The sequence below is a fragment of the Rutidosis leptorrhynchoides genome, chromosome 4 (genome assembly GCF_046630445.1).
Source record: "Rutidosis leptorrhynchoides isolate AG116_Rl617_1_P2 chromosome 4, CSIRO_AGI_Rlap_v1, whole genome shotgun sequence".
Lineage (NCBI taxonomy): Eukaryota > Viridiplantae > Streptophyta > Magnoliopsida > Asterales > Asteraceae > Rutidosis > Rutidosis leptorrhynchoides.
This window is the reverse complement of record NC_092336.1, coordinates 143,762,354-143,778,079: the sequence shown is the minus strand read 5'-3', so window position 1 is coordinate 143,778,079 and position 15,726 is coordinate 143,762,354. Positions and strand designations below refer to the sequence as shown.

At 35.2% G+C, this 15,726-nt stretch overlaps 1 protein-coding gene across 2 annotated transcripts; it reads left to right on the top strand.

Annotated features, from left to right (window-relative positions):
- Positions 1–6,965: 6,965 nt before the first annotated feature.
- LOC139840242 (thioredoxin reductase NTRC-like) lies at positions 6,966–12,994 on the top strand. 2 transcript variants are annotated; one of them, XM_071830489.1, is made up of 10 exons: positions 6,966–7,263; positions 8,338–8,545; positions 9,090–9,195; positions 9,414–9,679; positions 11,015–11,294; positions 11,377–11,484; positions 11,564–11,650; positions 11,872–11,976; positions 12,077–12,207; positions 12,764–12,994. In XM_071830489.1, the coding sequence occupies exons 1-10, from the start codon at positions 7,029–7,031 to the stop codon at positions 12,822–12,824; spliced, it is 1,587 nt and encodes a 528-aa protein (XP_071686590.1). In that variant the 5' UTR covers positions 6,966–7,028; the 3' UTR covers positions 12,825–12,994. The 2 variants fall into 2 exon arrangements, with proteins under 2 accessions (XP_071686590.1, XP_071686589.1); XM_071830488.1 differs by having other exon boundaries at positions 8,335–8,545.
- The last annotated feature ends 2,732 nt before the right edge of the window (positions 12,995–15,726 follow it).

The following is a 15,726-nucleotide window of genomic DNA, read 5'->3' as shown; positions in this document are numbered from 1 at the left end:
TATTAAAACAAAACGTACCTTAACGTCTCCTTGCCGCATTCGCCGCTGCCAACTCAGGACAATCCGGCTTGCGATGTCCCTCCTTATGACAATAGTAGCACATCCCGTCATCACTTCTCGGCATAGTGCACTCCCATAACTTGTGGCCCCTAACACCACAATTGAAACATCTAGGTGCACGAGAATCCATCGTGTCTTTTTCCACATTACCCATACTCGCACTCGCGCCCTTAGTTTTCTTACTTGGAGCACCATACGAATCAACCCTTCTCTTACTTGAAGGTTCACCAATCTTCGATCGCGAATACGACTCGAAACCCCTAGCCATGTTGAATAACTCCGCAAACGAGTTCACTTGGCCAACGCTAATTTTGCCCTGCAACTCATCATTCAAAGTCCGATAGAAATCTTCCATCAACATCCGATCATTCCCAATATACTCCGGGCAAAAACGAGCCTTCGACATAAAGGTCGTCTTTAGAGTATTCAAGTCCATCGATCCTTGTTGCAAATTTCGCAACTCATTACGCATTTCTGACAAATCGGCTGAAGTCCGGAAGTCCTCGAAGAATTCCTTCTTAAACTCGTCCCACGATAACGCCATAAACGGTTCACCACCGACAAGATCAATCTTACCATCTAACCAATCCTTTGCCCTACCCCGCAACAAGCTAGTAGCGAGTCTTGTCCTCTTCTCGGGAGGGCATTCAATCGTGCGAAAACATCCTTCGACATCCGAGATCCAAGTTGTGCTTACCAAAGGATCCGGTTTCCCATCATACATCGGAGGTTTAGTCCTCATGAAGCCCTTAAGACAACGCTCCATTTCACTACCACCCCGAAATTCAGAATACTTCCTATCCATTTCTTCTCATAACGCACCCACTTGCTCCGCAACGGCGGCCGCAACTCTAGCGTTAAACTCCACGTCGTTCATCTCGATCCCATTTCCCGTCGCCATTCTAACGAATGCAAAGCGATTAGATCACGAACGTATAAAACACACACTCCACAATGCCCCATCTTGCTAAACACTCGTCGTACATCACTTGTTAAACAAGATTTGCACCCGTAATAAGGTTTGCAAGTCCTTATTACGCACACACGCCGTATCCACTCGTTAGTACAACGACCGCCTCGCTCGATGATTTAACCATCACAACAAAAATTCTATACGTTATAAACATACGCAAGAATATAACCTCACAACACAAACCACAATCTTAGTTAGTTCACCTACACGCTAAGGCACTAACCAAGTCCCTATCCGACCCGTTCACCTACAAGTCCCGCAGCAAACAAGCACACACAAAGTCTAAGTCTAGTCACCTATCTCAAGTCGCCTAAATCCCTTAGACCATGCTCTGATACCACTTGTAACAACCCAACCCGTATTAAAACCGGCCCATAAAATTTTTTCCTTTTAATACGCGTTAAATGATACTTTAGGTCCCAATCAAAAACATCTTTAGTACAATAGAAGGTTTAATAAACTTTAAAACATTTAATACATTAGTTAATTGTCCAAACGGACATACACGAACCGACTAGTTTAGTTTTCAACCAAAACCGAGCATGGTGATTTGGGACTACGCTACCCCAAATCCTAATCGAATGCAAAAGCAAGATCTTCTAAGCAACCTAGCCAAGATCTCTAATCCCCAAGCTTACCCGAGCCGCCAAGCATGCGAACCTATAAAAATATAAACAACGGGAGGGTAAGCTAACGCTTAGTGAATGATAATATACAACATACATATATATGTATAAAATGGACACGCCACACAAACACCAAATACCGCATACCGAAGCATCCACGCATAAAGATAAGCTAAGCTATGCATACCGTACGATCACTAAGCAATAAACTAAAAGTGCAACACCATATAAGTTCACGCACGGTGATGTGAACAACGCCACTAAGCTACACCCGGAGGGTTAGCTACAACACAACAATACAACAATATATACCAATATATAAACGTCCAAGGTTAACCCCTTAACCCAATACCGAGAACCAAGTACCACAATGAAGATTGGCCGAACAACCCGAGCCTTAGTGAATTCGCACAACCCGATATCTACTTCTTCACCAATTCATCAACCGAGGTTGGCCGAACTACCCGAGCCTTAGTGAATTCGCACAACCCGAGATTCACTACCTCATCAACAAGATGACCGAATAACCCGAGTCATCATGAATCCGCACTACCCGAGATTCACTTCTCAACATCAAACCCACGGTCACGGAATTATAGAATCCACCCCATCGGGGTTATCCACCTCACAACAATATCAACCCTTCGCCTTTGGGGTTATAACATCCAAATCACAACCACGTGTGATAACGTACACACAAACGTGTACCTCGCCAAAGGTAATCAACCCAAACGCACAACCGTGCCAATTGGACCTATACACAAGTCCATCAAATCCACCTATATGTGAAGTGAGCCCTATAACCGAGAAACACTTCACCCGACCCGCATCCATCCTACACATACATATGCATATAGGATATTAACACTCACCTTGTCGTCTTGATGAATGCTTCCAAGTAATCCGCAACTCGTCAATGGAAAGTACCTATTCCATAATCATAAATACCACAACACAATTAGGATGGATTTACAAACCAACCCAATTCGACACTTAGTGCAATTTCGACCCAATTGCACCTCCAAGCACAAACCGTGCCCAAACTAACCAATAATCACTAACACGAGTGACAATGGTCCTAATATGCCAATTAAACTCGAACACAAGTGTTAAACACGTGTCTTACCCATTTTGACACCAAAACCCTAATTTTTGACCCATTAAGTCAAAATCTCACCATTTACAAGTTTTGACACCAAAACATGTTTAACTCGGTTTAATACTTCAACTTAATCCATTTTAAGTCTATAAACCTTATTAATTCACAATCGGGTCATAATCATCACCAAAACCCTAATTTTGACTCTAGTCAAAATTAGTCAACCAAAAGAAACCTAATCTCTTCCAACACCTCAATAATCACTAAATATTAGTGATTACACCCATTGCAAGTCTTACAAGCATAAACTTGCACACCAAACCCAAAACCCGCCAATAACAACAATAAACCCGAATATTGGTGTTAATCTCCAACTAACAACTAAATGGGTTTCACCTATGAATCATACAATCAAAAGCCCCAAATTGAATGATGAACACAAAAATGAAATTCGAAGTTAGAGCTTACCACTAGTATCACCGTGTAGCTAGGATCGAGGAGAACACACTTGTCGACTACGCCAAAGATCAAAACCCGCTTCTTCCTTTCTAAAATTCCACTTGAATCACTTGGGTGTTTGAGTTTTCTTGAGAGAAAATGAAAAGAAAAGATAAAAGAAAATAAGGAAATGAATGGGTGGATGAGGTTAAAGCCTCAAATCTGGCTCAATCGTGAAAAGACCAAAATGCCCTTGAACTTCATTTAAATTTACAAGAATCCGGCACCAGTTTGCCCAGAATGCCGCGCCGCGGCCTAATTTGTCGCGCCGCGACATTTGACTAGTTCTGGGATCACTTTTTGTCCAACTTCTGATCCAGATTTCAGTTGTTTACCGCGCCGCGGCCTCCTTTGTCGCGCCGCGACACAAGGCGTGATCTGACTCCTTGTCTCATACACAAGACTTTAACACCCGAACATGTCCCAAACCCTTCATACGCCTATCGTACGTACACTATACACCTATAAGTCATGTACGGGGAAAAACGGGGTGTTACATCTCTCTCACCTTTGTAATTTAATTAATTCATTAGGGACAATATTGTAAACATCATCAAATTTACTTTCCATATTTGAAAGTGGACAATTAATTTGGGACGTCCCAAAAAGGAATACTGGACAATTAAAAAGGGACGGAGGGAGTAATAACTTATGATTACTTAGATTTAAGGTTTTTGAATTTAAGTTTAAGTCTTCTATTAGGGTAATCGAGGTTTTTTTTTTAAAACAAAAAATAGTGATTTTTGTTAGGATAATTTCAAAAATAGAAAAAGTAAATATTTGTTTACAAAAATGGTAAAAGTGAAGTTTGAAACTTCGGTTTTGCCAAATCCGAAGTTTCAAACTTCGGATTTGCTTTTTTTTTTTTTTTTTTACCCTATGCCTATATAATTAATGGGTGATGATATTTTCACTTTTATTTTTTATAAATTCACTATAAATGGAGTATATTATTTATTTCATTATTATGGAACCGCTATCTTTCTCCTTCACCATGTTAATCTTTAGCCAATTGTTGTTTGTGGTGGGTTTCGAGGATGTAGCATATTTGAGAACGAGAAATTGGTGAAGATGTTGTCTATTTATTTATTTTATTTACTCTGTATATTTTAAGATTTGAGGTTCTATTTTAAGTTTTAATGTTCAGATTTGACGATGGAAGATATATGTGTAAGATATCTAAATTTTAATAATAATAATAATAATAATAATAATAATAATAATAATAATAATAATAATAATATACTCGGTGATAATAATACATTAATATAATAATAAGTTTTGTAGTGAAAAATAAAAGTGAAAATATCACCTCTCATTAATTATATAGGCATAGAGGTAAAAAAAAAAAAAAAAATCCGAAGTTTGTAACTTCGGATTTGGCAAAACCGAAAACTTCGGTTTTACTATTTTTGTAAAAAAAAAGTTTTTTCTATTTTTGCAACTTATGTAATCAAAATTACTATTTTTTAAAAAAAAAAAATCGGTAATCGAGTAATCGAAGTGTACTTTTTATTCATTTTCAAACTACATATATATGCAAATGGAATTACTCTCTAGACGGTAGAAACACGTTTATTCTCATAGTAAATGTACGATCTACACCGCGTACAAAAATGAAATACAAAGCAAAACCAATCATCTTATGGCTCGAGGTTTTCGGTTTGCGCTATAGCTCATAAGCTCTATGTCTGGTCGTTACACAAATATTGACAAAAGGAAAAATATATATTGGTTAAAACATGAGAAACTGTTGAATTATCACGTGTTCTTGTGCAAACGATATTCTAAGAAGGTTTATTATTTTGTTAGGTTTTGTACTGTATCTGTGTTTCTTGTCTTTTGTGTAAATTCATTTAGTGCAGAGGCTCTTTTGTCATTAGTTAAGAGTGATTATTTGTAACTTGGTTATATACTCCGTAAAAGAGTTTGAGGGTGTATATGTGTCATTCTCTGGTCAATGTCGGTTTAACCCAAAATAGAGTTCATAGTTAGTGAAGTGATCATTCATCATTTGGAGCATGTAGTGAGAGTTTTGTCTTGTTCTTGGTCAATCGAACCGGTTATAGACCCTCATTAATCTCAAATACCAAAGTTTATAATCTCTTGTGGTTTTGAGTAATATGTTTTTTGTTGACGGCGGTTTAGAGACATTGACGGAGTCTGAACGCGATGTCAGAACCCACCAACCCGATTATTTTTCGGACGAATCATTACAGTCATATCACCCCTCAGGAGTAAACCCACGACGGATCCATACGAGCATCGCTTGTGGTAAAACCCTCTTGAGTGAGGCTCAAACAGATAGACGTTTGAAACCTCCGAGGCCCATGAACATGGGCAGTGGTGATTCCAGGATCATAACTTAATGGGATCCTGTGATTTTTTTACTACTAATTATATTTTAATCATATTTTAGTGGTAGTTTACATTCAAAAAACTTAAAATTCGAAAAATATATGCGGTCCGAGTAGTTAATTTTAATGGTATTCTATATTATTTAAAAGAAAAAACCATAAATTTGAGAAATATATGAGGTCCTACAGTTAAATTTAGCGGTGTCCGATACAATTTAAAGAATATTTTCTACCAAAAATGTTTAAACTAGTGGTTTCCCCTGACCCACCGGCTGACACATAGATTCGCCCTTGAACATGGGTGGTAACCACAAGAAAAACATTTTTTTTCAACACGTGGATTCAAACTCTCGATCTCCATTATGACAAGTCAGATCACCACCAATGCACAAACACATTGTAGTTGTTCTTGAGTAATCTGTTATTGCATTAGATTGATACCATAAATTTGTACAAAAACACTATATTTAAACGTGTTATTCGTCAAATGTCAAAAAATAAATGAGCTCGTAGCATTGGTCTCGAGAAATCCAAATTTATTGTTTCCTCTCCACCAATAATGCATACTCCTTTAACTCGTTCTAAAAAGTGGGATTTCTTATAATAAGCTTTTGAGATTCAACCATTTTGAAAAAAAGTGATTCAAAAATGGATTTGCCCTAAAGTTTCAAGATATGTTCGATCAAAGATTTTATCTGCCCAATAGTGAAATCGTGTAACTCGGCTTTCTAGATTTGAGCGAAAGTGACTTGGCTTCATGTATTCGGGCTGGCTTTTTGTATTTGGACCAAAGTGATTGAAATCTTTATCTTTGGACAATTTGACTGGGCTTCTTGTATCGGGGCCAAAGTAACTGGATTTCTTGTATTTTGGCACAACCATTAAATAAAAAACATTAGTTTTAATTAAATTATTTATAAAAGTGTTTTGAAAGGTGATAGCAAATCATAAATGTGTTACAAACGTAGCAATAGTTCAATGGTACCCGGTACCTTTGAAGCTGAGACTCATCATGTGAAAGCTTGGACTCTTCAGAATGAGTCTGGTGGGTTTCTAAAGAAAACACAAGGTCGGAGTGTCCGTGTCAAATATACTCCTTTACCTAAATAATAAATGTGTTTGTTTTCCTGGATTCTTTCATACTCGTGTAGATAGATCCCTTCCAATCAAATTACAACTCCCAAAAAACAAAAAAACAAAAAAACAAAAAAATATAAAAATAAAAATAAATAAATACAATACTATAAAATATAAATATAAATATAAATATAAATAAATAAATTAAATATATAAATATATATACTCCCTAAATAAATTAACACACACACACACAGTAGAGTGTGTTATTTTGTGTTAGTTAAATTCAAAAGGATAGTATTGTTTGGCTATTGTATGGTCCGAAACCCACCATTCCAATGGCTTCAACTGCTCAAATTGCTATCGGAATTTCAATCGGAAACAATCCACGCCCTACTTCAGCCGTCGCCGCCGCTCCTTGCAATCTCAACAGCTTCTTATTAGGTTTCACTAGTCGACGCGCCACCGCACTTCGTTTCAACTCCGTCGTTAATATCGCCGGTGGTCGATTCTGCAGTAACCGTCGTTCGATACGCTCTTCAGCTTCCTCTACCGAGCAACCTACTTCTTCAGGTCCTTTTTAACTTTGTATATACTTAGTATTATTAATTATTATGGTATTTGTATTTATTTATTATTTATGTGCATCGTATTTTTGTTTTTGTGAAATTAGTTCATTGAGAGAGGTACATTATGAAGTTAGTCTTAATATAATTTAGTATTTGTATATGTGAAATTAAGTTGATTTTGTGGATAATATGTATATGTTATGATTTATAGTTTTTACAAATATTGTATTTTGGATTTCAATAACACTAATTTTTGATGTTGTATGTGTAGTAGTAATAATAATTTGAAGTGTTATATTTAGTGAAATATTAGACAATTAGTAACACAATTAGTTAAAATGTATTTAGGTAACTATATAAGTTTAAGAGTTTTTAATATACTACTGCAAGTAGTTTAGTCTACAATAACCTTCTATTAATTTAAATGAGAGTGTATTGGAACATTAGCTTAGGTTCTCATAAGCTATTATTAGCTGTGGACAATTGAACCCAAAGTCAAAGTTTGTAATTATTCTTGCATTATAAATACATCATCCATTAAATTGCAGCACTTAGTTTACACTGGTGTCCCATGGACAATAAAACATTTCCAGTCTTTTGAGATTCTTATAATATAACTTTATGAAATATGCTAAGTTTACAACAAAAAATCGTTGCAAAAGTAGGTGATACGTGAGTTGAGCGTTGGAATATTGTTTTCAATCTTCTTTATATCGGACTTCAAGTGTGGATTAAAGATGTAAATATGTAGTTACTAGTATTGAAAAGCAATAGCTTATATATTAACTCGAATTATTTAGAGGGGAAATAGTCACTAATACAAGAAAATAAACAATCTGTGCTTCAAAAGTTAGTTTAAAGTTGATAATAAATAATAGATTCTCACTTTACATTCTAAGGATTTGAAACTACCGTGTTTAAGCTTAATATTGGCACAAATCACAATTAATAATTTGTACTCTACTAAACAAGTTGTTTGTGGAATTTGGGAACCAGGATTGGTTGTTTATATTTTTATTCCATGAAGCTTCACTTTGCCATTTTTCTCATGCAAGTTAATCTTTTTTGTTTTTAGCAGGGACAGGTGTTGAAAATTTGGTAATCATAGGTTCAGGACCAGCTGGTTACACAGCTGCAATTTATGCAGCTCGTGCTAATTTGAAACCAGTTGTATTTGAGGGATATCAAATTGGTGGTGTTCCTGGTGGACAACTGATGACCACCACCGAAGTCGAAAACTTTCCAGGTTTTCCGGAAGGAATTACTGGTCCGGACTTGATGGATCGGTAAGTTATCTTTGGAACTATTGTAGTTTAGTTAGTTTCTAGTAATGTTAACTGCATGCTAGGATTGGAAGCGGAGGTTGTGGCGGCCGTTGCGGCGGTTTAGTGACTAGCGCGCCCCGTTTCGTCCAAAACCGTCTAATTAGTCGGTCAACACTAAAAAGTTAGGTCAACGTCGGTTAAACGTCAACTTTTTGTCTGGCCTTGTTCTAATGTAAACGAAAATCCCAATTCCATTTAAAATTAGCTGGAAAAACACCGACATACGTCGACATGCATAGTATCTCTTAAAGATAAGTTATCAAAAACACTATAGTTATAGAAGACATTATAAAAAACCTATATATTATTTAAACTAACACCACATCATCTTATTCGTAGATCATTTATTTTTAAAATATATATGTTTGAAATATATATATTTAATATATTTATATTTAAAAGTCAATGTTGGTCAACGTGCGTATCGACCTTTCAAGGTCTTGACCGACTCGTCTCCGTTTCACATATTTTTCAACCTTGGTATTACTAATGTTTGTGTTAATAGGATGAGGCGACAAGCTGAACGTTGGGGAGCAGAACTTTATCTAGAAGATGTAGAGTTTATTGATGTGAATAATCGTCCTTTTACCGTACAAAGTACCGATCGTAAGGTGATTCTTTGTGTTATTACCTATTAGCATGTAAATCTTTATAATGATTAGTATAAATCCAAAAAATATATTATATAAGTTAGATGATTTTCCCTTACCTAAACTAAGGTTGTCAACATCTTATGCACTCACCCTTAATATCATGGAAATTAACATAATTTCGTGCAGTACTTGTAAATACGAAGCAGTCTTAAAAATTGGATGTTGTTTATGTTCAGGTGAAATGCCATAGTATTATAGTAGCTACAGGAGCAACTGCACGAAGATTAAATTTACCTCGTGAAGAGGAGTTTTGGAGTAGGGGTATTAGTGCATGTGCAATTTGTGATGGTGCTTCACCACTTTTCAAGGGTCAAGTTCTTGCGGTTGTTGGTGGAGGTGATACGGCTACCGAGGAAGCAATATATTTGACTAAATATGCTAGACACGTGCATTTACTCGTACGTAGGGATCAAATGAGGGCGTCAAAAGCTATGCAAGATAGGTTAGTCATAAATCCATTTCATGTAAATATAAGGAGTCTAACTGAACGTTTGAGTATTGTTTAGTTCACGAGTGTTGTGTTTTACATGTGACAAGATAGGGTAGTCCCTTTTCTTCTATAGTTTGGATAGAAATAGGCTATGTCTGATTGGGTTGACCCGCAAACACTTCATACTTTTTTTTTTATTAAGAGAATATGGATATATGTGATAAAGTGATATGCCAGAGGGTGAGCATGTTTACTCTAGTATACACGGCCTAACCGATTTAATCCGAGGCCGTTTTCAAACCCTTCAGTAATCCAAATATATAAATAAATTGATTTAGGAATGAGGAGGTTGTATACCGAGGGCAACTTTTAAACTGTTTGACTCATTTCTGGCATATTTATTTTTTTATTATTTGGCCCTTTTAAGATGACATTAGATCCAAATCGACACATTTATAAGTAAATGGGTCCAAATTGTAACTTCTAGTTGTGTGTGTCACACGTTATGTTGATTAGAGTTTTCTGGCCTGTCTTCTTACAAATTGTGTTGTTTCTTAGCGTTGCATTTATTTATTTACTACAGAATGATAGATAAATCAAATCCGATGATTTCAATTTGGTATTTGTAAGAGTTTCACAACCTTACTAGTTTGGATCAAGTTTATGTCTTATTGGTTCCGTTATTGTTTGTTTAAAGTTTATGCTACCTTATGTCATTGAGAGCTTTGCTACTTAAGTTACACTCATCGTTCTTCACTCATAACATACATTATCTATACATCAAATATCAAATTCTTCTAGTTCTGTTCATATTACATAATAAACTTACATTCAAGACTTTTTGAGTTGACTCGTATAGATCTAAAGGTGTAATATCTGACAAAAACATCCATCTTCTATAACTTACTTTGTTTCATTGTGATGACTTTGTTTATTTGACATGAAACTCCATTAGATACCAAATAATTAGCTGTCATTTAGTTACTTCTAAAATTACTTCCATCATTAAAACATTATTTAGGTTACTAATAGAAATTAGGTATGCTACGCTTAGAATGCTCCAACACAAGTGTGTTTGAGTTTATAAGATTGTCTATTTGGAGGTGTTTGTATTTTGTATTTTTTTTTCCTTCGGCTTCATAAAAAAAGTTTCCGTTAGTTCATTCCCAAACATAATCTTTTGGTCATGCGAAGAAACATTTACCACCTTATTTGAGAGTGGGAACTTCATGTTCTCTGCTTGTTTGCCATTTAGGTCAACCAACTTACCAAAAGGAAAATTAACGTATTTTAGTTTTCAACTCCCTGAATGTTTGTTTAACAGGTTGATTCTGGCGAATGTTTCAGAGTTCTCGATAATCCAAACATCACGGTGCACTACAACACAGAGACAGTGGACGTCGTCAGCAACACTAAAGGACAAATGTCCGGCATAAAAGTGAAGAAGTATGATACTGGCGAGGAATCAGTGTTGGAAGCTAAAGGCCTATTTTATGGAATCGGTCATAACCCGAATAGTCAAATATTGGAAGGCAAAGTTCACCTTGATAGCTCCGGATATATTTTGGTCGAAGAAGGAACCGCAAAGACTTCTCTAGAAGGGGTTTTTGCTGCTGGCGATGTTCAGGTAGTATACTTTTTATTTTGGCTTGAAAATGTGTGCATTGCATTATAAGTTTTGTATTAACTTGTTATCATTATATGGGTAGGATCATGAATGGAGACAAGCAATAACTGCAGCGGGATCAGGGTGCATTGCTGCTCTATCAGTGGAGCGATATCTTGTCAGCAATAATCTGCTTATTGAATTTCACCAGGTAGTTAATCGAGTGAATTTTGTTATCGTCGACATGAAATGAAATCTCATATTATCTAATTGCCTTCTGATTGTTGCAGCCGCATACTGAAGAAGTTAAGAAGGATCTCACACCAAGAGATGTGCAGGAAGGGTTTGACATCACACTTACTAAGCACAAGGGCCAGGTATATAAACTACAGCCTTGTTTTTTGTGTGTGTGTGTGTGTGTGTGTGTGTGTGTGTGTGTGTGTGTTTGGTTCCCCTGTTTAAAGCTGATATCTTCTATATATAAAGTTCAGTTTTTATTCCAACTATTAAAAACTTCAAATTTAAATGTAAAAGATGTATATTCAGGTAATTTCACTTTGCTTGTTTCTTTACTTATCTTTTTGTTCTTCACCTGCAGTATGCATTGCGTAAATTGTACCATGAAAGTCCTAGACTTATATGTGTATTATATACATCCCCAACTTGTGGTCCATGTAGGACATTAAAGCCTATTCTTGGCAAGGTAACGCTACTCATTTTGTTATCCAACATAGTATTTGTATCTATATAAATTGAATTTTAATTTAATCTGATATTGGCTAAATATGTAAATAAAATATCAGGTGATCGACGAGTTTGATCAGAACGTCCACTTTGTTGAAATTGATATTGAAGAAGACCCCGAGGTTGCTGAGGCAGCGAATATTATGGGTACACCATGTGTCCAATTTTTTAAGAACAAAGAAATGATCAGGTTTGTAGATTTATTCTTTCTTTTCACTTTAATAGTTTTTTTTTTTTTTTTTTTTTTTTTTTTTTTTTTTTTGTTACGCTTGATTTAAATAGCATAAGAAATTTTTTGATCAACTTTTACAAATATGATTACCGACTTAAAGGTGACACTTCTGACCTATTTAATAATTGATGGGTGTATTTTTATCTCCAGTGGGTGATGTAGAAAGTTCATTTACAGTTCAAAAAGGTTAAAATTCACCCACAAAGTCTACTTTTTAATGCATACAACCCTTTTATATGTTTTTTTAGTATTTAAACAGATGATATTACCCTATATATAAGTAGCTCTTGAAATAGGGACATGTCGACCCAACCCGATATACACCGTTTGACTTCTACTAAAAATGACCCAATTTGACATGTTACTCTAACCACCTGATCTGTCCATCTTGCCACCTCTACATTGGATCGTTTAACTTCTTAAAATGCGCAGCCATATGTTTAATAACTTCAACTATAACAATAATTAGAACATGCTTGAAGTCAGTCACTTACATTTATGAATATGAATGCAGGAGTGTATCAGGGGTCAAAATGAAGAAGGAATACAGAGAATTTATCGCATCGAATAAATGAGTTTTCCCTATTCATCTTTGTACAAGTGCTACACTAGCTCATGTTGTCATTTTGTGATTCAATTTTGATATTCCAAATTGGCTAGTTAAATACTGCCTTGTAATTTTAACTATTTATTTACTCTTTATACTGAAAATACTTTGCAATATAGATGTTGAGCTCTTCATACAGTGTTGTTATCAAATGTACCTGTTATATTTGTGATACAAGAGGTTGCAAGGTTAAGATCACCATTCATCAACCTGATAAATTGAGAAATAGATTAAAGAACCTTGAAATGAAAAACAAAATAATAATAAAAAAAAGGCAGATGAACAAAGGGGATCTTTAATCATAATGGATTTCATCCTCACCTTCGTATGAATCTGTATAATCAAAAAACATAAACAGTAACGAGAAACCATTGAAAAATTTAAACTTTACCTCAGAAAACAGAGCAAAGACAGTAAAACAGAGCTTTTGTGGCATGCAATCCGAGATTGTGACAAAGGTTTTGGTAAACCGTATGGGCAAGGTGATCGATTCAATCGTTAGCCCCGAACAATCGACATTTATAGCAGGAAGACAGATTTTATATGGTCCCTCATGCTAACTAAATTCATCTCGTGGTATATATTGAAAAAACTTGGCTCTTGATATTTAAAGTTGACTTCAAGAAAGTTTGACTCTGTTAATTGGAATTAACTCGACCACATTCTTATTGCATTTGGTTTCGACTGTACTTGGAGGAAATGATTCAAAATGTGCGTTCGTTTGGTAAGAGCTTTGTTGATGGTGGTCAGACATGTGAATTCCCGTTAAAAAGGGGTATTCATCAAGGCGACCCTCTCAGCCCGTTCATGTTCATTTTAGTCATGGAAGACCTTCATTTATCATTATAGATGGTGTAGAATCGAGTCTCAAGGACAAATGTAGGTCTATCGGGTCCCAATCTTTCTCACAAAATCTTTGTAGATGATGTAAACATTGTGACTAGGCTTGAGATTGAGAATACTTTATGCATCCTCCATTTTTTCTATCTTGCATAGGGGCTTCGGGTAAATGTCGCTAAATGTCACGTTTTTGGTTCTTGGGTTAGTCAAACCGAGATTGAGAATCTTGCTCAGGTTACGGGTTGCAATGCTGGTTCTATTCCTTTCTGGTACTTAGGTATCCTGGTGGAACAAATATGAACCGGGTTGCTCATCAAAAAGTTTTGGAAGCGGCCAACTTCTTTAATCCGGATATGCTTTCGATAGGTGGTCGGATGACCTTGACTAAAGTGGTTTTGGAAAGCTTGGGTGTATATCACATTTCTCTCTTTAAATGCTTGAATACGGTTAGAGAGTCTTCGAGCCAAGCTTTTTTGAGTGGTACGGAGAGCAACAAGAAGTTGTCCTAAGTAAAATGAGAGAGACACTCAAATCCGACATTGGGGTTGAAACAGTGTCATGGAGTGACACTGCAAAGTCACAGGCATATATCACTTTTTGGTATAAAAAAAAATGTAGTATTTGACAGTGACGTCACATGCAAGGTTATGAATGGTCTTACGATTTAACTATGAGGCTGCTACTACTCCTAATCTAAAAACTTACTCCTTTCGTTCCAAATATTGTCTCCGGATAAAAAAATGCATAGCTTAAGAAAAAATGACTGTCATATGTACATTTTGTTAACTTTTCAGTCTTACCTCTATCTTTTTACCTATATTTTTTTCTTATATGTATAAATTAGAGACATAAAAGAATTTTATCCATTATTTTATCTATTTATGGAAATAGACAATTAGTTTGAGACATCTAAAAAATAGGGAACCGTAGATTTGAGACGAAAGGAGTACAACAGTAAAACAAAATAACACCAATTACACAAAGGCAAATATGCACACCCTTTCCAAAAGGAACTTGTATACTACATTGGATTGTTTTTTTTTTTCCCTTTCCAGAAAACATAAATTTTTGTAACTACGCATGAAAACCTCATAATGATGTCCCATATTACAAACGAAAACCTAATAAAATTTACTAGCTTGACTAAGCACAAAAAATCTAAAAAATAAGGGATTATCACCAAAAAACCCATTTTTTTTACGTTTATTGGGTGAGAGCTGATGGAAAATCGTGTGTACTTTTACCAAAACAGATTAACGCAGTGGATAGTTAAAATAATAATCTTTTATTATTTTATGAACAAAATTTAACAAGATTAAATTTTCACTTATTTAATGAAACATGCACACGATTAATCTTTCCCAATAATTCAGTTACATCATAATAATTATCATGAATATAAAACAAAAGAGGAGTTAACGATATACCTTTCTTGAAGAATTGATGAGACGGAGAGAAACTTACGATCAAAAGTATGATCGTCTCTTTGAATAGTCCACACTACACTTCAAACAACCGTCAATGGATGCTAGTCCAAACCCAAGTAATATTAATCAACCTTTGGTTAATATTATGAAATCAAAATATGTAATATGTGTTTTTTTTAGTTCACTGAAATAATACGATATGAACTAATTTGGTGCAATATATAAAGATATTTTTTTCAAATCACCCGTGAACCTTTATGAAAAATCCGTGAATGAATATATATCATAAAGTCGTATTTCTCAAATACTTCAGGGGTATGTTATGTAACTTATAATTAATAATTTCTATCATGTCGCTTTCATGTGAATAGTAAATTAATTAATTTCAATTCATTTACTATTCATATTCATATGAATAGTAAATAAATTAATTTCGATTTACTATTTTGTTACTTGAGTAATATATATACATCATATATATATTTTATTTGACGTCTCGGTGTATATGTGTGTGACCCCGAAGGCTCAAATGAGGTTGGCCATATAGTTATATGTTGTACCTTGCACATTAATCCTACAAGAACCCCCCAAAAAAAAATTGCC